The sequence below is a fragment of the Triplophysa rosa genome, linkage group LG22, assembly GCF_024868665.1.
Source record: "Triplophysa rosa linkage group LG22, Trosa_1v2, whole genome shotgun sequence".
NCBI classification, from domain to species: Eukaryota; Metazoa; Chordata; class Actinopteri; order Cypriniformes; family Nemacheilidae; genus Triplophysa; species Triplophysa rosa.
Window position 1 is genome coordinate 19,891,350 of NC_079911.1, and position 14,748 is coordinate 19,906,097.

At 38.8% G+C, this 14,748-nt stretch overlaps 2 protein-coding genes across 2 annotated transcripts; both read right to left on the reverse strand.

Annotated features, from left to right (window-relative positions):
• Window positions 1-887: 887 nt before the first annotated feature.
• On the reverse strand, window positions 888-7,257 carry LOC130546152 (GTPase IMAP family member 8-like). Its single transcript, XM_057321268.1, has 9 exons — window positions 7,100-7,257; window positions 6,509-6,663; window positions 5,632-6,187; window positions 5,462-5,511; window positions 4,037-4,586; window positions 3,843-3,904; window positions 2,164-2,698; window positions 1,956-2,053; window positions 888-1,860 (listed from the first exon to the last, which is right to left on the reverse strand). Exons 2-9 carry the CDS (start codon window positions 6,516-6,518, stop codon window positions 1,172-1,174), a joined length of 2,550 nt encoding a protein of 849 aa, XP_057177251.1. The 5' UTR covers window positions 6,519-6,663; window positions 7,100-7,257; the 3' UTR covers window positions 888-1,171.
• A 293-nt stretch (window positions 7,258-7,550) lies between these two features.
• LOC130546292 (GTPase IMAP family member 8-like) lies at window positions 7,551-13,441 on the reverse strand. Its single transcript, XM_057321479.1, has 6 exons — window positions 13,340-13,441; window positions 12,620-13,169; window positions 12,420-12,481; window positions 8,764-9,301; window positions 8,556-8,653; window positions 7,551-8,460 (listed from the first exon to the last, which is right to left on the reverse strand). The coding sequence occupies exons 1-6, from the start codon at window positions 13,347-13,349 to the stop codon at window positions 7,754-7,756; spliced, it is 1,965 nt and encodes a 654-aa protein (XP_057177462.1). The 5' UTR covers window positions 13,350-13,441; the 3' UTR covers window positions 7,551-7,753.
• Window positions 13,442-14,748: the final 1,307 nt, after the last annotated feature.

The following is a 14,748-nucleotide window of genomic DNA, read 5'->3' on the forward strand; positions in this document are numbered from 1 at the left end:
AATTAAAATATTACAATTAATATGAGATAATGATTGAATAATTTAGTTTGGAAACGTTTACGGTTTGAGGCATTCCATAGTTTGCCACTAGGGGGCGCCAAATGACTACGTGTAGTGACTCATCAAGCTAGGAAGTTAAAATATTTTAATTTTCGAAGAACTTCTTTATTCGATACTTGTTTTACGTTAAAAGGGTCGAAAATGCACTTAAAATGGGCAAGATTTAGGATGTGTATGAGGCGCGTCCCAATGCGATGGCTGCATACGTCATCAAGGCTGTCTTCAGTTAAAAACATAAAATGAACATTTATTCCTCAAAAGACGCAGTTACTGTAGTTTAATTCTTACCTGAAATATACCAGTTGAATATCTGGAATAAATCTTTAAAGAAAGTAAACCTCGATGACGTAGGCGGCCTTCGAAGTGTGAATGTCAGATAAGAGTTTAAATGTTGTGTTGTATTAAGCATGCTTTGGTGTTAAAAAAATCCTGAAGGTCTTTGTTCAGCAGTCCCGTCTGTTGCTGCAAGTGTCCCTTTTCTCTGATGTGATGCATTTAAATTGAGGTGGTGGGTTTCTATCTTTGCTATCTGGGAAGCGTAATAGTATGTAAATGCAGCTGTAAAATTATTTGAAAGAAAAAACGTGCAGTTAACATGACATTTTTTTACTTGCATTTACTTATGCATTAACTTTTATTTTATAATGGCGATGTTGGGGCATGTTTTAACCACGCCCCTCCACTCATCTGGGACTCTAGGTGAGTGCGTTTTTTACTGCCAAAACTGCTGCTCTGACAGGTATACTGAATACGTCTTTATTTAAGGTTAAATAGGATGAATGTTGGACAGATTGTTGCCTGACAAACATAGCCTATTTTACACCATTTAATAAAAGCCCAGACTTATAGGTTCGTGTTTAAAGTTTTTTTTAATTAATATTTTATTTTCCCTTTTTAGTCCATATCATTTATTTATCATTACTTGTTATTTACAGTAAATACCAATAAAATTTTCTTTAGTGGTAAAACAAAGTTTTATATTTCTATGATCATATAGGCTATATATGTATGTAGTACATATTTATACGTATGAAGTATGGTTTACAGGTACGAGAGGATTCAGTAATTAGACATTTTTGCTGGATCGAAATCCACACATTTTTGTCTTTATCTACATGATTCTGCATTTGGTGTGTCTCCTGTCGAAAGCATTACGCTGAGGTTTCATAGTCATATTTCTGTCAGTCTGCGTACTCAAAATGACGTCCATGAGTTCCTTTACCTGATGATTGTTTTTCTTGTTGTTGTTAAATGCGCAACACCTTGAGTGACAGGTTTGGATCAGTTTCTTAAGTTCTTCATCGGTTTCGTTGATGTAATCATTCAAAGTCTTGCCAGTCAGTTTCTCTTTATTGGTAAAAAGAATCACAGTTTTTGCGGTCATGTCCTCACCAAACTCTTTCTTCAAGCGTGGCAGAACCTCTCTCTCTCCATCTGTGAAACGGCCGAGCTCCATCACCAGTAAATACACAACAGGCCCGCGCTGAATGAGATCTTTGCATGATCTCAGCTGGTCCTCTCGGTTTTTAAGATCTTCATTAAAGAAATCTGGGGTGTCTACGACCGTGATCTTCACTCCACACACTTTGACTTCTTCTTTCTGACACACCTGCGTTACTGGCACAGAACTGGCGTGAGACTCAAAATACTGCTTTCCAAGGATGGTGTTTCCTGTAGCGCTCTTCCCACTTCCTGTCTGTCCCAGCAGCACAATGGTCATGGTGGAGGAGGCAGCCATGCGCTCCTGATGAACTGGTCCCGGATGCTCCTGATGAACTAACACTTCCGCTTGTTTTTCACCTCGATGATTAGAATAAGCAGTCATGATTATTTATTTTGACCCCAGAAATGTTGAATGCTGTATGTTCTTAAAAAGCAGTTGAGGAAGTTGTTACCTGACTTGTTTGGTGTTGGCTCCACATGCAGTTTTAAAGGAGAACTCTTTTCATTTGGTCCCATGAAGTTAACGGGTGGGACTCTGAGACTGTCGGATCTAGTAGTAAAAGAAAACAAATAGAAATACATTATTCCTTATTGATGCTTAGTGATTGATGTGCCTACACATATTAACATCATGCCTGCTCATAACTACAGATCTCTTACCTTTCTCCAGCATGTTTTGAAGCCTGATCCCTCTGGAAGATTTCCGTTGTGTATTTCATCAGTTCTTTAACCAGTTCGTTTTTTGTTACGTCTTTGTTATACCAACACACTTTGTTTTCACACTCACTCAGAAGCTTTTTAGTCTCGATCGACTTAGATTTGTCAAGTGAAGGTTTTTCACTGTCAACCAACAACATGGTTTTTTTCACTATGTTGTCTCCAAACCACCTCTTCAAATGTAGAAGTATTTCTGCCTCATCGAGAGACACATCATGTCCCTGCAGAACCAAGAGGAACACACGAGGACCCGTGTATAATGGCTTCATCTCTTCCATCACGTGTGCTTCTGGGTTCAGAGAGTCTGAGGTTTTGATAAGTAAGACACTCTGATCTTCTACTTTTCCTGTATTTGTCTGACAGTCTTCTGACTGGAATCGCTCTTCCCCGAGAATGATGTTTCCTATCAGACACTTGTCGTCGTTGTTCTTTCCCAGCAACACCACTGTGATGTCTGCAGCTGGCCGAGCGTTTTGCACTGAGATGAATTAAATAATGCAGAAAGTGTTGATAACATACAACCTCATGTATAAGCAAATGACTTAAGATATTAAAGGGATAGTTCACCCAAAAATCATTTATTCAGCCTCGTGTCATTTCATACCTGTATAGATGACAGAATTTAGGGTGAAATATCCCTTTAAATTAAATTCTTTATACTTTTTTTAGAAAACAAGACTTAAAGGGATAGTTCACTCAAAAATGAAAATTTGGTCATCATTTACTCACCCTCAGGTTGTTTCAAACCTGTATAAATGTCTTTGTTCTGTTAAACACAAATAAAGATATTTGGAAGAATGTCAGCCATTTTCAATTCTGTGAAACAACATTAACTGCCATAGTAGTCAAAGGTTCCCCAGAACTGTTTGTTTTCCTAAATTCTTCAAAATATCTCACTTTGTGTTCGACAGAACAAAGACATTTATACAGGTTTGAATGATGACCGAATTTTACCCCTTTAAGTCTTATTTTCTGAAAAAAGTATAAAGTATATGCTCTCAGCAAATCTGTTCTGGTTTTCTTGTGTCTGTCATTTAAGTAAATGTGTTGTAGTTTAATACAGTTGAAGTTCTAGTAGTTTTCAGTTCAAGCAGACCAATGTATCTTGAAGATGGTGCGTACATTAACGTCAGTTTAATATATTGCAGGTATAGGGCTATCAAACGATTAATCGCGATTAATCGCATCCATAATAAAAGTTTGTGTTTACACAATATACTCTATATCTGTGTACTGTGCATAATAATTTTGTATGTATTAACACATACACATACATGCAAATATTTAAGAAAAATAAAAAAATGAATAAACATTTATATATAATTTCAATTATTGGTCATTTTAAGTAAATACATTTTTCCTAAATATGTATTCGTGTTTATGTGTTTGTATTTATAAATACAAAATTAATATGCACAGTACACAGACATATTATGTAAACACAAACTTTTATTCTGGGTACGATTAATCGCGATTAATCGTTTGACCGTGCTAATTGCAGGGCATAGATCCGATTCTTGTTATTTAACCAACATATTTACTGTAGTGAAAAGTCAAACAAAACACAGCTGAATTGCTTATTTGTTGAATAACAGAGGAAGGACAAACTGTATCAAAAATACCATTGCGTTCATCTGTCTGCTTCATCTTCATTAGTCCAATGTCATCAACCTCCTCGTACACGCTACAGGAATTAAATTACAGGTTTAGTTTTACAAAAGAGAAAACACTAGAGGTCAAAGTCTTGTGTTGCTCAATTTCACAACACAGTTAAACGTCTGCTAATATAAAGTTGTGTGTGTTTCACATGTCTTACTGCGCTCCAGATGCAGAGTTTGCTTCCATGTTGTCCCATATCTCCATTAGCTGTTTCATCAGCTCAGATTCTTTCATGTCTTGATTCTTCTTATAAACACAAACTCTCGTTCCGCACTCATCCAGAACTTTTTCCAGGCTCTCATCCGCTCGCTCATTTGGCTCTCCAGAACGTTCCGCTTCACCTCTTACCAGTACAACGATCGTATTTTCAACCATTCTCTCTCCAAATCTCTCTTTCAGGCAGTCCAGTATCTTCACTTCTTCTTGTGAGAGCTTGTTATCTTCTAGCACCAGGAGAAACACACGTGGACCTGGATATGATGGGTTCAGCTCATCTGGTTTTGGGATCGGCCGGCAGAGATTATCTGGAGTGTTGATAACGCAGATCGACCGATCTTCTACTTGTTTCACCTTTGTGTGCCTTTCTTTTCCAGCATCAAACCAATCTTCTTGAAGAATTGCGTTGCCTATCATACATTTGTTGTTGTTCAATCCCAGCAGCACCAGACTGATGTCTTTATGAGGCTGCTGGACTTTTGCGTCCTCCCCTGTACCAAAAATAAAAATAATTCACTTGTCTTGCTAAGAGTAAGAGTTAAGAATAATAATTGTATTAAATAAATGATTTGTTGAATTTTGTTGCAAGTTCATTTTATTAAAAAAAATTAGTTGAGTGGGTCCTGCAGTTTCGTCAAATTTTAAGAAACCGTATGGTACATTGACATCTAGCTGTTGAGTTTGGTATCGCAGTCTAAATTCAAAATATTGGAGAAACGAGTTTAGCCAAGAAACGGTTCTTCTCGGTTTCTTTTGCTTGTTATCAGAAATAATCTACAGGCACTCGATTCCTTGCGGATGTGTACCGGAAGTTAAGGGCAGTCCAGGAACACGCGCATGCGCAGTAACGTTTGTTTATGTTGTTGCTTTGAAACCGTCTAGTTTCTATTGTATTTGTAATTAGAATAGATTCCATGTAATATATTGCAGGACATAGTTACAATAACTGTCATTTAACCAACATATTAATTTCCCTTGATTTCAGTTAACAGGTAACCCAATTTGGGATTAAACCAGCAGTCTTTGTGTTAGCAGCCCAGATCGTTCCCATTACCAATGAGGTTAGAATGGAGCGATGTTGATAAAAGTGACGTTTATATTTTACATTCTTTTGATTCATAACACTATTAGCCTTAAGGCTGTGTGGTTGCATGGAAAACATTTTTTATACCTGTTATGATAGAAAACTAACCAAAACTTTGATTTGCTGGTGAAAGTAACCTTGAATGTTATATATGTTATATAACAAGGTGAGTGCTGAGGTCATGTAAACTTCAGTATGCTAACTAGCTGGTAAGAAACAATGATCAACATGATGTTGATGTCACATTCTGTAGACAGGAAGTGAATAATCTGTAAGATATACCTTTAACTGTCGACTCTTTCTGCTGAATGGCATCAAGATCATCATAAACGCTATAAGAATAAAATGACATTACACGTTTACAAAAGACAGAATGAGATTTGAGGTCACTTCAATTTTACAACACACTGAAGCGTGTTGTCGTCCTGTCTGGAGTTGTGTGTGTGTCTTACTGATCTTCACTAGCTGCAGAGTTGCTTGGGTCACGAAGCCGCTTCTGCATTTTGTCCCATTTCTCCATCAGTTGCTTCATCAGATCAGATTCTTTTACGTCTTCATTCTTACGAACAGAAATTTGCTCCCCGCACTCATTCAGAACCTTTGTGAGATTCTCATCGGCCGGTGCTTCAGAACTTTCCTCTTCGCCGCTAACCTTCACAATGATTGTGTTTTCCACAATGTTCTTTCCAAATCTCTCTTTCAGGTAGTCGAGTATCTTCACTTCTTCTTGTGAGAGCTTGTTATCTTCTATCACCAGGAGAAACACATGTGGATCTGGATATGATGGGTTCAGCTCTTCTTTACTGGTAGCTTCTTGTTCTGAGAGATTATCTGGAGTGTTGATAATACGGACGGATGTTTTATCTAATGACGTAATCATTTCTGGTCCAGCCACAAAGCACTGTTGCCGGATGATAGCGTTACCAATCAGACACTTGTTACAGCTGTTTGTTCCCAGCAGCACCATAGTCATGGGCTTATGAGACTGCCGGACCTTTGCACCATCCACTGGAACAAAAATCAAAATAACAATGTACTGATTGAAACACAAAAATACAAATGAACTGACAAAGAATCTCCATTGACTGTATGTGTGCGTGCGTGCGCGCGCGAGAGAGAGAGCGCGCGAGAGAGAGAGAGAGAGAGAGAGAGAGAGAGAGAGAGAGAGAGAGAGAGAGAGACAGAGAGAGAGAGAGAGAGAGAGAGAGAGAGAGAGAGAGAAAATTGGTTCTGAAAGAATTCATCTTTGCAAAATGCAAACGTTTCTGTAATATATCAGAAAACTCTGAAAGAGTAAAAAAGAAAAAAATAGAATAACATAAAACTTACGTTGTGACATGATGAGTTCCAGTTTCTCAATTAATTAATGAACATGAAAAAAATCATTCCACCTTTCTCCAGCACTGTAGACAGGACAGATCCCGAGTAAATGAAAGTGAAAATCACATTGTCTTAAATGCAGGAGAAAGTGGGCTTGGCCAAATCTGGTAAAACACGTAAAGTCACTTGTAGCGCTAACAGTTGTGTTTATCTTTGTTACAGGTTCTTATTGCATGTTCAGTGGATCATTCATTGGATTTGTCTTTTTTCCATGAAACAATAGGTATAAGCCATATTCCTGTCTATTTATAATCATATAACAGCTTTGATCAAAATCACTGTGAATGGCCAAAGAAAACTCACTGTTAAAATGTAAGACCTCTCCAACTCAAAGTTGTCTAGTAACTACATTTTTTTCAATTGAACTAATTTTTTAACATGAACCAATGAAATAGACACCACATCAATCATTTCTAGTCCAGCATCTAACAAGGCACACCTGATGACAATCAAACAATAAACCAATCAGAACAACAAGGGAATCAAGGAAAACAAGACAACATGAAAGAACTACAATAACCAAGAAACAAAAAGACAAACCAAAACCAACGTTACATATCTCCCCCTATAAGAGCGGCTCCTGATGCCAAAAACCAAAAAGACAAACCAAAACCAATGTTACACTTTCTGGAGAGTGACATTGGCTATCAGACAAAAAAAAGGTTTCTCTATCCCTCTAGACAGGAGAGATCCCGAGTAAATGAAAGTGAAAATCAACATGTCTTAAATGCAGGAAAATGGGCTTGGCCATATGATAACAGCTATGTTTGTTTCTAGTTCGTAGTTATTTTCATTAAATATCTTTTTTAGATAAGTATGTCTGTAGTGTAAATAGAAATGTAGGTCAGACAGAACTCTCAAAGTCATCCATATTTAGACATGTTTGTGTAAACATTAGTATTTCCAAACATGTTTGCCATATGTCCTGTGCTGATGTAGATACCTTGTGTTGTAAGTCATGTAAAAGTGCCGGTACTTTTTAAAACACAGATATTTTTATTTAGACGGTCACATCTTTTGTAAAATCTACTTGTGTACGGGGTTTTGCATTTCATTCCAGTCTTAAAGTCATTGCAACATCATCATTCACTGCATAGACACATTTCATATACATATACATGAAATAAGAAAAGGAAAGGATTCAGTAATTAGACATCTTTGCTAGACACAGATCCACACATTTTTTTGTATTATTTACGAAATAATACAAATTTTGCCGACTTTAACCTTGTGTGAGGGGTTGATATGTTTCTTATGATGTGAAGATTTCTCTATCAGCATATTTCTGTCAGTCCTCAAAATGACGTCCATGAGTTCCTTTACCTGATGATTGTTTTTCTTGTTGTTGTTAAATGCGCAACACCTTGAGTGACAGGTTTGGATCAGTTTCTTAAGTTCTTCATCGGTTTCGTTGATGTAATCATTCAAAGTCTTGCCAGTCAGTTTCTCTTTATTGGTAAAAAGAATCACAGTTTTTGCGGTCATGTCCTCACCAAACTCTTTCTTCAAGCGTGGCAGAACCTCTCTCTCTCCATCTGTGAAACGGCCGAGCTCCATCACCAGTAAATACACAACAGGCCCGCGCTGAATGAGATCTTTGCATGATCTCAGCTGGTCCTCTCGGTTTTTAAGATCTTCATTAAAGAAATCTGGGGTGTCTACGACCGTGATCTTCACTCCACACACTTTGACTTCTTCTTTCTGGCACACCTGAGTTACTGGCACAGAACTGGCGTGAGACTCAAAATACTGCTTTCCAAGGATGGTGTTTCCTGTAGCGCTCTTCCCACTTCCTGTCTGTCCCAGCAGCACAATGGTCATGGTGGAGGAGGCAGCCATGCGCTCCTGATGAACTGGTCCCGGATGCTCCTGATGAACTAACACTTCCGCTTGTTTTTCACCTCGATGATTAGAATAAGCAGTCATGATTATTTATTTTGACCCCAGAAATGTTGAATGCTGTATGTTCTTAAAAAGCAGTTGAGGAAGTTGTTACCTGACTTGTTTGGTGTTGGCTCCACATGCAGTTTTAAAGGAGAACTCTTTTCATTTGGTCCCATGAAGTTAACGGGTGGGACTCTGAGACTGTCGGATCTAGTAGTAAAAGAAAACAAATAGAAATACATTATTCCTTATTGATGCTTAGTGATTGATGTGCCTACACATATTAACATCATGCCTGCTCATAACTACAGATCTCTTACCTTTCTCCAGCATGTTTTGAAGCCTGATCCCTCTGGAAGATTTCCGTTGTGTATTTCATCAGTTCTTTAACCAGTTTATTATGTCTTATGTCTCTGTTGTAATAGCAAACACGGTTTCCACATTCCTCTAGAAGATCTTTAGTGAAGTTCACTATAAATTTGTCCAGCGAATGTGAAGACAGTTTTTCACGGTCAACCAGCACAATTGTTGTTTTTACCATGTCATCTCCAAACCACCTCTTTAGTTGATTTATCATTGTCGTTTCTTCTTGAGACACCTCATTTTCTTGTAGTAGCAAAAGGAATGCACGAGGACCGGTGTATGATGGCTTCATCTCTCTCATCATGTATGATTTCGCATCTGAGTGGAACGAGTCTGGAGTTTTGATAATCAAGACGCTCTGATCCACAACTTCTCCCACATTCGTCTCGAGAGCGGCACTCTCTGACTGGAATCGCTCTTCCCCGAGAATGATGTTTCCTATCAGACACTTGTCATCGTTGTTCTTTCCCAGCAACACCACTGTGATGTCTGCAGCTGTGAGGAATCAAATAATGTCAATAGCATAACACCATTTGTTTTATATTATTTTATTACACGGCTCGTGGGAATGCTTGATTCTGATTGGCCAGTCCTGACATTTGCAGGTTCGTTATTCCCAGATAACAACTGCTCAAAACTAATAACACACGGTAACCCGGATGCTGCAAATCATTTTGACAGGTTTTTTGGACAAATTAAATATAAATATGTCTTTTAATAACATATATGACATTATATTTACAAACGATTAAACCTAATTGCCTGTTTGTGACATTTGAACGTCGTTTCTTACCTGAAAACCGAAACTAAACGGCTTTTCCTCGCGGAAGGTCTGCAATCGGTTAAAATGAGCTAATAAAATATTTCAAATTCAGATTTCATGTCCAGTTCATTCTCATGCGGCAAGTAGCCGTGTAATTAGCGGGATAATGTACAAACAACCAGCTGTCTGTACATTATCCCTTACATAAATGAATATTTAATTATTATAATAATAAACAATAATACAATTATTATCAATATATTTGATGTTTGTTTCCAACTAAAAACAAGTTTTTTTCAAAATATTGTTTCTTTGCAGCATTTATTTAACAGTTTGATTGCTTGAAGCTCTGTCTTTATTGATGCACTGTTTTTTGTTCTTTTCAAACTGCAGAGTGAAGTGAGATAAATATCATGTAATTTATTAAGTAAATCAATAAATCATAGATTTAGCAAATGACTTAAGATATTACGTCTTGTTTTCTGAAACAAGAATTTAATTTAGAGGGATATTTCACCCTGAAATGAAGATTCTGCCGTCGTTTACTCTTGTCATGTCAAACCTGTATGACTTTCTATCTTCCGCATGACACTAAAGAAGATATTCTGAAGAAAGTTGGTAACCGAACAGTGCCGGCACCCATTCACTTCTATTGTATGGACACAAAACTAATGCAAGTGATTGGTGAAACTACATTCTTCAAAATATCTTCTTTTGTGTTCTGCTGAAGAAAGAAACTCATACAGGTTTAAAATGACAAGAGGTTGAGCGAATGATGACAATTAATGTGATGTCTTAAGGGGGCCAGGCCCTGCCCATGACTGGTAACGGACATAGATGCGGCCCAAGGGAGCTGCACACAGCCGCTCCTGATGCAACGTCGACCAGTTTTAACATGATCTTTTATTTCATTTGCATTGAAAAATAAGTGGCTTTTAACATTCATCAATCACAATGCTCTCGGCAAATCTGTTCTGGTTTTCTTGGGTCTGACATTTAAGTAAATGTGTAGTAGTTTAATACACTTGAAGTTGTAGTAGTTTTCAGTTCAAGCAGACCAATGTATCTTGAAGACGGTGTGTACATTAACGTCAGTTTAATATATTGCAGGGCATAGATACGATTCTTGTTATTTAACCAAAATACACTGAACATAATTATAAACGCAACACTTTTGTTTTTGCCCCATTTTTCATGAGCTGAACTCAAAGATCTAAGACTTTTTCTATGTACACAAAAGGCCTATTTCTCTCAAATATTGTTCGCAGATCTGTCTAAATCTGTGTTAGTGATAACTTCTCCTTTGCCGAGATAATCCATCCACCTCACAGGTGTGGCATATCAAGATGCTGATTAGACAGCATGATTATTGCACAGGTGTGCCTTAGGCTGGCCACAATAAAAGGCCACTCTAAAATGTGCAGTTTTATCACACAGCACAATGCCGCAGATGTCGCAAGTTTTGAGTAAGCGTGCAATTGGCATGCTGACTGCAGGAATGTCCACCAGAGCTGTTGCCCGTGAATGTTGAATGTTCATTTCTCTACTATAAGCCGTCTCCAAAGGCGAGAATTTGGCAGTACATCCAACTGGCCTCACAACCGCAGACCACGTGTAACCACACCAGCCTCCACATCCAGCATCTTCACCTCCAAGATCGTCTGAGACCAGCCACCCGGACAGCTGCTGCAACAATCGGTTTGCATAACCAAAGAACTTCTGCACAAACTGTCAGAAACCGTCTCTGTGAAGCTCATCTGCATGCTCGTCGTCCTCATCGGGGTCTCGACCTGACTGCAGTTTGTCGTCATAACCGACTTGAGTGGGCAAATGCTCACATTCGATGGCGTCTGACACTTTGGAGAGGTGTTCTCTTCACGGATGAATAACGGTTTTCACTGTACAGGGCAGATGGCAGACAGCGTGTATGGCGTCGTGTGGGTGAGCCATAACCCTAACCCAGCCATTGAAGAGGAGTGGACCAACATTCCACAGGCCACAATCAACAACCTGATCAACTCTATGCGAAGGAGATGTGTTGCACTGCGTGAGGCAAATGGTGGTCACACCAGATACTGACTGGTTTTCGGACCCCCCCGGACCTCCCAATACAGTAAAAAGGCCTACTGTGGCCACCCTAAGGCACACCTGTGCAATAATCATGTCTAATCAGCATTTTGATATACCACACCTGTGAGGTGGATGGATTATCTCGGCAAAGGAGAAGTGCTCACTAACACTAACACTAACGTCCTTCGGATGAGACGTTAAACCGAGGTCCTGACTCCCTGTGGTCATTAAAGATCCCATGGCACTTCTTGTAAAGAGTAGGGGTGTAACCCCGGTGTCCTGGCCAGATCCCCTCCACTGGCCCTTGTCAATCATGGCCTCCTAATAATCCCCACCCTCTGAATTGGCTCTATCTCTCTCTCTCCTCTCCACCTATAGCTGGTGTGTGGTGAGCGCACTGGCGCCGATGTACTGTGGCTACCGTCGCATCATCCAGGTGGATGCTGCACACTGGTGGTGGTTGAGGAGAGACCCCCCCTCATATGATTGTAAAGCGCTGTGGGTGTACAGCAATACACAGAAAAGCGCTATATAAATGCCTCATTCATTCATTCATTCATTCATTCAACAGATTTAGACAGATTTGAGAACAATATTTGAGAGAAATAGGCATTTTGTGTACATAGAGAAAGTCTTAGATCTTTGAGTTCAGCTCATGAAGCTCAGTGTTGCGTTTATAATTTTGTTCAGTGTATTTACTGTAGTGAAAAGTCAAACAAAACACAGCTGAATTGCTTATTTGTTGAATAACAGAGGAAGGACAAACTGTATCAAAAATACCATTGCGTTCATCTGTCTGCTTCATCTTCATTAGTCCAATGTCATCAACCTCCTCGTACACGCTACAGGAATTAAATTACAGGTTTAGTTTTACAAAAGAGAAAACACTAGAGGTCAAAGTCTTGTGTTGCTCAATTTCACAACACAGTTAAACGTCTGCTACTATAAAGTTGTGTGTGTGTGTGTTTCACATGTCTTACTGCGCTCCAGATGCAGAGTTTGCTTCCATGTTGTCCCATATCTCCATTAGCTGTTTCATCAGCTCAGATTCTTTCATGTCTTGATTCTTCTTATAAACACAAACTCTCGTTCCGCACTCATCCAGAACTTTTTCCAGGCTCTCATCCGCTCGCTCATTTGGCTCTCCAGAACGTTCCGCTTCACCTCTTACCAGTACAACGATCGTATTTTCAACCATTTTCTCTCCAAATCTCTCTTTCAGGCAGTCCAGTATCTTCACTTCTTCTTGTGAGAGCTTGTTATCTTCTAGCACCAGGAGAAACACACGTGGATCTGGATATGATGGGTTCAGCTCATCTGGTTTTGGGTTCGGCCAGCAGAGATTATCTGGAGTGTTGATAACGCAGATCGACCGATCTTCTACTTGTTTCACCTTTGTGTGCCTTTCTTTTCCAGCACCAAACCAATCTTCTTGAAGAATTGCGTTGCCTATCATACATTTGTTGTTGTTCAATCCCAGCAGCACCAGACTGATGTCTTTATGAGGCTGCTGGACTTTTGCGTCCTCCCCTGTACCAAAAATAAAAATAATTCACTTGCGATGCCAAGAGTTTAAATCTGACAAACTTGACAATGCGGTATTAGTATGTTTTTACGGTTACAATAACTTTATATTGGAATCCATTGTGTAATCTAAACTAAAGAAAGTAAGAAAATTAACAAAATGACATAAAACTTACGTCGTGACATGTTTATTTCCAGTTTCACAAATTATTGATGAACACACAAACACAAAAATCATTCCACGTTTCTCCGGCCCTTTGGACAGCACAGATCCTGAGTAATGAAAGTGAAAATCAACATGTCTTAAGTGCAGGAGAAAATGGGCTTGGTCAAATGATAACTGCTCTGTTTGTGTTATGATTTTGGGGGGAGGAAGAACCCAAATGCAGGCAGGCGGTGGTGAAGGGGTTACAAGACTTTATTGACACAAAACAAAACACCCTCGATGGGGGAAACTAAACTAAGAATATATTGTATATAAAACAAAGACTTCCCACGTGGGGGCAAACTGAAAAGACAGGAACAACTAATAAATGAACTATAAAACAATGACACAACGCCTTACCACAACACGGAAGGGAAACAAGGGCAGGGCAAGGTAAATGACAAACACGTAATCCACAGGCAATGTAAGGTAAGGAATCAGGAACACGAGCAAACACGAAGACTTCTACAAACAGGTAAGTGCATGCGTACAATCACAACGAACGAGCACAGGACAATGAACACGAGGGTATTTAATAGGGAGACAGACAAAGGAAGATAACGAGGGGCAGGTGAGGAACATGAGCCAGGGCAGGAAAGCAATACGGGAAACGAGAGGGGCGGGGCCAATGACGAGACACGAGAAAGCACATGGCATGTCAATGGTAAACAAACCATGTCTTTCTCACACTAAACATAAGGGATCTGTCACGATCCTGCCACAAGACTAGAAAATCATGAACAAGAAGGCAGGACCATGACAGTTTGTCTTCGTTGCAGCTACGGATCCTCCACTGGATTTGTCCATTTTTCCCTATGAAACAGCATGCAAGAAAAACTCTTCTTTTGTTAAAGTAGTTATTTTAAAAAGAGTGGCAAAAACAGAAGTTCGCACAGGGAAAATCAACACAACAATCTTCTTGTGCTTATCGGACCACCACTTCACACACTACTGTATAGTAATGACTGAAGGTAGAAACATGAGAAATGTTCCATCAGAACTTCTTTTTACTGGGACTTTCACCTTTTTACTCTCACATGGACTTTAATATGTTATATTACAAGACAAGCTTAATCTTTATTTCCTTATTACAGCAATTGTCAGCAACAACAGCTCAAAGTACAAAGCATCTTCTTCCCCCCAGTTGATAGACTATTTACAATTTAACCTAATTTAATTCATTTAATCTTAAACCTGTGGCACTATAATACTAGTTATCTCATTTGATCTCATATATATATATATATATATACTGTATATATATATAAAAGTTTTTAAAAAGGCTGAGGTTTGATTAAAATATATCTACGAATCACATTTGTTTCTTACTGTATCATCAATGTAACAGATTCTAATGCTGTGGTCCTTGTGAATAGTCTA